The sequence below is a fragment of the Myotis brandtii genome, unplaced genomic scaffold, assembly GCF_000412655.1.
Source record: "Myotis brandtii unplaced genomic scaffold, ASM41265v1 scaffold728, whole genome shotgun sequence".
Classification (NCBI taxonomy): Eukaryota; Metazoa; Chordata; class Mammalia; order Chiroptera; family Vespertilionidae; genus Myotis; species Myotis brandtii.
The window spans coordinates 139964-146833 of NW_005370875.1; the positions used below are offsets into that span (position 1 = coordinate 139964).

General features: G+C 54.3%; 3 protein-coding genes across 3 annotated transcripts in view; 2 read left to right on the forward strand and 1 right to left on the reverse strand.

Moving 5' to 3' along the window:
• TM4SF5 (transmembrane 4 L six family member 5) overlaps positions 1-856 on the forward strand; it is a 6560-nt gene extending 5704 nt beyond the window's left edge. Inside the window, exons 3-5 of the mRNA XM_005882554.2 lie at positions 160-299; positions 505-685; positions 763-856. Of these exons, the coding sequence (XP_005882616.1) occupies positions 160-299; positions 505-685; positions 763-777 (336 nt within the window). The 3' untranslated portion in view covers positions 778-856. The remainder of the gene's footprint in view (positions 1-159; positions 300-504; positions 686-762) is intronic.
• A 1619-nt stretch (positions 857-2475) lies between these two features.
• On the reverse strand, positions 2476-6751 carry VMO1 (vitelline membrane outer layer 1 homolog (chicken)). Its single transcript, XM_005882555.2, has 4 exons — positions 6662-6751; positions 3806-3995; positions 3118-3215; positions 2476-2844 (listed from the first exon to the last, which is right to left on the reverse strand). The coding sequence occupies exons 2-4, from the start codon at positions 3983-3985 to the stop codon at positions 2547-2549; spliced, it is 576 nt and encodes a 191-aa protein (XP_005882617.1). The 5' UTR covers positions 3986-3995; positions 6662-6751; the 3' UTR covers positions 2476-2546.
• Positions 4977-6870, forward strand: part of GLTPD2 (glycolipid transfer protein domain containing 2) — an 11547-nt gene continuing 9653 nt past the window's right edge. Inside the window, exons 1-3 of the mRNA XM_014530206.1 lie at positions 4977-6159; positions 6372-6538; positions 6632-6868. Of these exons, the coding sequence (XP_014385692.1) occupies positions 5881-6159; positions 6372-6538; positions 6632-6868 (683 nt within the window). The 5' untranslated portion in view covers positions 4977-5880. The remainder of the gene's footprint in view (positions 6160-6371; positions 6539-6631; positions 6869-6870) is intronic.

Below are 6870 nucleotides of genomic sequence, written 5' to 3' on the forward strand. Positions count from 1 at the left end.
GGCCAGATCAGAGGGGACTACAACCCCCATGAACCTCTGCAGCCGCTGGCTCTTAGGGTTAACCTAACTCCTAGCAATGGGGTTTGAAGGGAAATGTATAGGGGGAGGGGGTAGGAGCTAGACGGGGCCGACTCACCTCTCCTTCCACTCCACGTCCAGATGCTGCGCTCGGTCTTCTGCTCGGCGTTAGGGATGATTGGAGCCATCTATTGCCTCTCAGTATCCGGGACCGGGCTCCGAGATGGACCCAAGTGTCGTTTGAAGGACGGTTCTTGGGGCTCCCATTTCAAAGAGACCGAGTAAGGCTTAGCCGGTTTTCCCGCCCTCACTACCCGATTCTGTGCCGCTCCCCACGTGGGCCGGACCTGCCTTCGAGAGCGCTTCCCCCACGTGGGCCTCATGCGCCCTCTGCAAGTCCCCCTTGGCGCGTGCTCAGGACGGGGAACCGGGAGGGGGGCCTCCGCGGCGACCTCCGTCTCTCACGTGACCTTTTCGGATCCACAGAGGCTCTTACTTGCTCAACCACACCATGTGGGATCTATGCGAGGAGCCGCCTAATGTGGTCACCTGGCACGTGACGCTCTTCTCGCTGCTCCTGGCCGCCTCGTGCCTGGAGCTCGTGCTGTGCGGGGTGCAGGTGGTGAACGCGGCCATGGGTGTCCTCTGCGGCGACTGCAGGAAGAAGGTGGGACCGCGCGCCCAGGAGCTTTAGAGGGAACCTGCTGGCTCCCCGGCTGCGTTCTCACGTTCTCTTTTCCGCAGGGCACCCCTGAATGAGGCTCCACTGACCATCCTGCCCGCCGCTGGACGCCCACCCGACCCACCCCCGCCCTGAAATAAACCGTTTTGAGCTCTCTTGCGCATCTCAGATCGTGCCCTATGTGAGGAGTGTCCAAGGCGGGGCTTGTGGCTCCTCTGTGTGGGGCCCCTGCACCCCGCTGATTTTCTTAGCAAATAGTTATTTTTTAAGCCTGAGTTTAAATTTTTTATTTATCATTTTTCATTGATTTGAGAGAGAGGGAGGGGAAGAGAAAGAGAAACATGGATGCCAGAGAGAAACATCAGTTGGTTGCCTCACCCACGCACCCCAGCCAGGATCCATCTGCAATCTGGGTATGTGCCCCAGCCGGGAAGGAACCATCTCCTAGTGCACCCACCAGGCTCCCACCAGCTGAGCCAGGAGGGCCAGGGCAGCAAATAGTTATTGAGCTATTAGTGTGCACCGGAAATACCGAAGTTAACAAGACAGACAAGTTCTGTGCTCACAACTTAACATTCCAGGATGTGAGGGTGATCTGGCTGCGACATTTGTCACCCCATTGATCGCCAGGGTTGATTCGGCTGATCTGGCTGGCTGGGCGGGTGTCCCCCTCCTCCCTCACCAATCCATGTGCGTCCCCCCAGAGGGGAGGACCGATCTTCGGTAAGGGTATACGAGTAGCTGCGCTCCCCTGCTAGAACCTCCAAACAAGCTCTCAATTTAACATTCCAGGGTGGAAAATTGGCAGTTTTTAAAAGATCAGCTGATGATAAGCACTTTTACAAAACTCGTTGAGACCTGGCCAGTGTGGCTCAGTTGGTTGGAACGTAGTCCTGTACACCCAAAGGTTGCCTGCTCTTTGGATTCTGGGTCAGGGCACATACCTAGGTTACAGGCTCAATCCTGGTGGGGACTCATACTAGAGGCAGGTAACCAACTCTCTCTCTCTCTCTCCCCTACCATTTCAAAGAGACCGAGTAAGGCTTAGCCGGTATTTTCGCCTTCACTACCCCATTCTGTGCCTCTCCCCATGTGGGTCAGACCTGCCTTCGAGAGTGCTACCTCCACACGGGCCTAATGAGCCCTTTGCAAGTCCCCCTTGGCACATGCTCAGGACGGGGAACCCTTTCTCTAAAATCAGTAAAACATATCCTCAGGTAAAGATTAAAAAATAACAACACGTTGATAATGGGATAGATATAAACTCTGAGGAAGTGAAATTAGAGCTGAAGTCTGCTTGTGGGCTAACCACCTGGATGCTGAGGGATTCCAGGCAGAGAGAACATCGAGGACAAAGATCCAAAATGGGAATCAGTATACAGAAAAGCCACCCTTGGAGTTGTGTAGAGGGGAGGGGGGGAGGGGAAGGGACAACTATGGAAAAGACACGTTAACCAATTAAGCTCTAGAAAATGATGCCCGAAGGTGTGGTAACATGTCGCCTCCTAATTTGGTAGAAGTTTCTTAATCTGAGGTCACTGGTGGCTCAGAAAATAAATAACCTGGGCATTTAATGGACATGATGTGCATGCAGACGCCCTCAGAAAGCCAGGGACTTCCTTCACTTGTATGCAAAATGGAAGTGACTAAGGGTCTGTAACTTTGGGCAGCCTGCCATGGACTCCCGAGCCAAACCTGAATTTCAGCCTGGCCCAGTGCTAGGCTAGGAGACAGGGAGACGCAGTTTGCTATGCCTAAAACAAATGACACCAAAGCCATGACGGGGAAGCTTTAATACGGGAGGTGGGACAGCCGGAGGTGGGGCCGGGAGGGGACCGCAAAGGGATCAGCTGCTGCAGCAGAAAAAACGCACGTCGTTCACCGCGGTGTCGTCGGGGAGGCCTCTGGGCCGCTGGATCTTGGTCTGCAAACCACATATGCCTTTAGGACACGTCTCGCTCCAGCTTCCAAAGTCTCCCCAGGCCAGGCCAGGCCCCTCCAGCTCCTTGCCGTCGGAGCAGCGGAAGCGCACGTTGTTGGCGCCCGTGTTGTCCCCAAGGGTCGTGGGTGCCTCCACTCGGAGTGAGAAAGCCACGAGGAAGCTGCCATGGGGACACCACAGCGGCTCGCTCCATGCGCCCCACCTGCGAGGGAAGGGAAGACTCACTGGCTGTGGGGCGCCGCCCACTCACCTCCAGCCCGACCCAGCCTGGGGACTTCACAAGCCAGGGGCTCCTTGGCCTTGGGGGTCGGTCTAATCACCTGACATCCACCACGGTGCACAGGGGAGGTCTACAACCTACTCCCCAGGTCTAAGGTGTGGCAGCGTTGGAGTTATCTGCCGGCTGGGAGGGGGTGGGTGTAACAGGATAAGGCGCATACCCCACCCTAGGGGATCATTGGCCCCTGCCCCTCACCTTCCAGACTCGGACTCCACTTTGTGCCCACGGGAGCAGTGCAGCCGAATCCCGTTCACTGCCGTGTCGTCTCCAGGAATGCCTTGCGGGGGCTCCACCTGGCGCCGAGAGGAGGGGTAAAGATGAATCAGACTACCAGTCACTATTTTATTTTTTTTACAAATAAGCATTGAACGCATTCTTTTTAATTTTTTATTACTAGAATTGGTTGGTATCTTTTATTTTTAAAAAAACATATTTTTATTGATTTCAGAAAGGGAGGGGGAGAGAGACAAACATCAATGATGAAAGAGAGCCTTAGCCAGTTTGGCTCAGTGGATAGAGCGTCAGCCTGGGGACTGAAGGATCCCAGGTTCGATTCTGGTCAAGGGCACATGCCTGGGTTTCGGGCTTGATCCCCAGTGGGTGGTGTGCAGGAGGCAGCCGATCCATGATTCTCTCTCATCACTGATGTTTCTATATCTCTCTACCTCTTCCTTCCTCTCTGAAATCAATAAAGAAATATATATATATTTTTAAATGATGAAAGAGAATCATTGATTGGCTGCCTCCTACACACCCCTCTACTGGGGATCCAGCCTGCAACCAGCATGTGCCCTTGACTGGAATCTAACCTGGACCCTTAAGTCCGAAGGCTAAAGCTCTATCCACTGAGCCAAGCCTTTGAGACCTAGATCTGAGCCCTCACCTTGATGGAGAATCCGATGGTGAAAAATCCGTCAGGACACATCTCGGGCCAGGCCCAGTCGCCCGCGGGGCCCCCGTTGGTCACCTCGATGACTTGGGTGTAGCTTCTGGAACCAACCGCTCTGGTGTGCCCGCAGCACATCGCCCACAGCAGCAGCAGCTTGGCTCCCACTGGCTCCATTCTGCAGCCTCTGTGAGCCAGGGCCCCTTAAGCAGGTTTATACCACCTCTGCCCCATGAGGGCTCCGATTGCGGAAGGGCCACTCGGATTAAGTGACACCAAAAACTAATCTGCTCCCGGATATGCTCCCAGCACCAGAGGAGGAGGGGCATCAGGAGCAGTCAAGTTGAAATCACCACCATCGCCTGAACTTTTACTACAGGCTATGTGGTTAGCATCTTGCAGGCGTGTTCTATTTAACCCTCACAATTTTAGGAGGTGGGAATTAGCCTTCCTATTATGTAGATTAGGGAACTGGGGCTTAGAAATGGCAAGCAACTTGCCTAAGGTCACCGTCAGCCAAGCTGGGAAACACTTCAACACTGGGAAATGGGAAGCCCGAGGCTAGGGATGGAAGTGAAGGCTCCTGAATCCCACAGGAAGGGATTGGTCAGTAGCAAACTCAGGGACCTCCCAGATTCAAGGGAGCATCAGAGTGAGAGACAGGGCAAGAATCCATGAACTGTGGGAGCTAGGAAGAGGCTTCGTAGAGATTGGGGTCCTGACTCCTTGAGAATCTGGGGTACTCTCCCTCACCCCAAGAAGAAAATATACACAGAGACAGGGACAATTCTAAGAAGTTTATGGACTGGGGGCTAAGAACAGGAGATATTGTTTCTTTGATTGCATCCTGTATCCTTTCTCTGAAAGCACCCCCTCCATGGCCACTAGGTGGACTCCTAATTTGCAAAAATCAAAACTGCGCCCCAAAAAAGTGCAAATTTGTCATCTGGGGCACTACCCTTATTTGCCTACCCCTAATACACATTTCTTTGTTTATTAACATACTAGAGGCCCAGTGCATGAAATTCATGCACTGGTAGGGTCCCTAGTGGCTGTGTGTGTGTGTGGGGGGGGGGGCTCCCTCCCTTCCCCTGGCTGGCCCTGCCCCTTGGGCAAACTCCCTATGAACTCATGAACTCCCCGTTGAGGAGACAATTTGCATACTATGCTTTTATTATATAGGATATGTATTTTGCAATAATGTACTTTGGCCCAGGTAATATTCTAAATTCTGTAAATAGAGTTACAACCAAGAAAAACAAGATTCATCAGAGCTCACATTCCAGTGGGGGAAACAAATTATTAAGTCTCTAATGGACCTTGAGCTCTATGAAGGCTCAGTTTATTTGTCACCTTGAGGCCTAATCAGGGCTTGGCATGTGGAAGTACTTAATAAAAGTTTGTTTGATAAATGATAGAGGAGCCAACCTGGAGTTGGGACAAGGACTGGGTAGGAGCTGGTGAGGGCATGGTGGATCAAGCCTGAAGTATACAATGAAGAGATCATGCATCTAGATCAAGACAAGGTCCTGTGGGGATAGGCTAGAGAATTTAGACGCGGGTGCTCCCTGGATCCCAAGTGCCCCGTGCTTGAACTTTATAGGTAAGATTTATGGAGCAATTGTGGTAAGCTTTTCCATTTACAGTGTTTACACGTACATTATCATTTAATCCTGGCCAAGTACCTATTATTATCCTCAATTTACACTGGAAGGAACTCAAGCCCAGAGTCTGTTATCTTAGGACCCACATCATTGCTCAGTGTGGGAGCTAGGAAGAGTTCTGACCCCAGCCTCCCTTCCCGATACCCAGGCTGCCTCTTCCTACAACCTGATCCTATAAGGAAGGGAAATACAGAGACGTGTCATTGCCACCGAACTTCCCAAATCCTCTTAATCTGGTTTCTCACCCCTGAGGTGCTGCCCTCTGGGGCAAAGGGCACAGGGTAAGGGGCCTTAGATTAATGATTAACCCTTGCACTTCAGTGCACCGCGGACTTCTCTTCCTTCTGGGAGGCGGAGGGATAAGGCCTGGGTAGGAGCTGGTGAGGGGTGGTGGTCCCAGTAGCGCCCATGGGGGTCGTGCTGCTTCCACAGGTCTCCAGGCGCTGGCTCCGCCATACAATTCCTCTTGCCATTTTCGCGCTGCTACTTTTTTATCTCTGTACTCGGAGCCTACGTGAGTGGCCTCTTCCCCCACCTTCTCTGGCAGGAACCCAGGAATCCAGGTCCTGGGGACCTAAGGCCCCTCTTCGAGTCCTCACCGCCCCGCCTTGTCTCTCCCCAGGCGCCCTCTCGGGCTGCGGATCGGGGGCCCAGCCCTGCGTTACTGAGGGACCTCCGCCTTCACAGGTATGCTGGGGGCAGGGCTGGGACCGGGAGCTCCAAGTAGGACCCTCAACAGGGGGAAGGTGGAGCCAGGCTGACTGACTCCCTGCTGAAGATCGGGTCCTCCTTCCTGTCCCCCCATCCTAGACAGAAGCCGAGAGCACAGCAGGAGGGACACCAGCTAGACCTTAGGTTGGCGAAGGAGGCCTAACAGGCTAGGGGTTCTGCTCCCCCAGATCCGGCAACAGTTGGGATCCCTGGAGGCCCCGGAGCGGGAAGAGCCTCGGTGTCTGGGCCCCGAGGGGATGCTGGGCCGCTTGGTGAGGCCGTTCCGCGCTAGTCTGAGCCTGGAAGGGGATGTGGAGTTGTCGCAGTACCTGGCGGGATGGAGGGAGCTCATCAAGTGAGTGGTCTCCCTCCCCTCATCCTTCCCCGCCTCCATGGCTCCACCGCCCTCTCTCTAACCAGCCCACTCTTCCCACCACCAAACACACAGATTCCTAACTCCCTTCGGCTCCATCTTCACCTTCGCCACCAGCGAAGCCTTCACCAAAGTGACAGCCCTCGAGGCTCGGGTGCACGGCCCAGATGCCGCGCACTACACATCGCTGGCGACCATGGCTGCGTGGGAGCGGAGGGCGGGACTGCTGGAGAGGCCTGGGGTCGCCCCTCCGGACTCGGCCAAGGCCTCGGGCTCACGAACGACTCTCCTGCTGCACCGTGCGCTACGCTGGT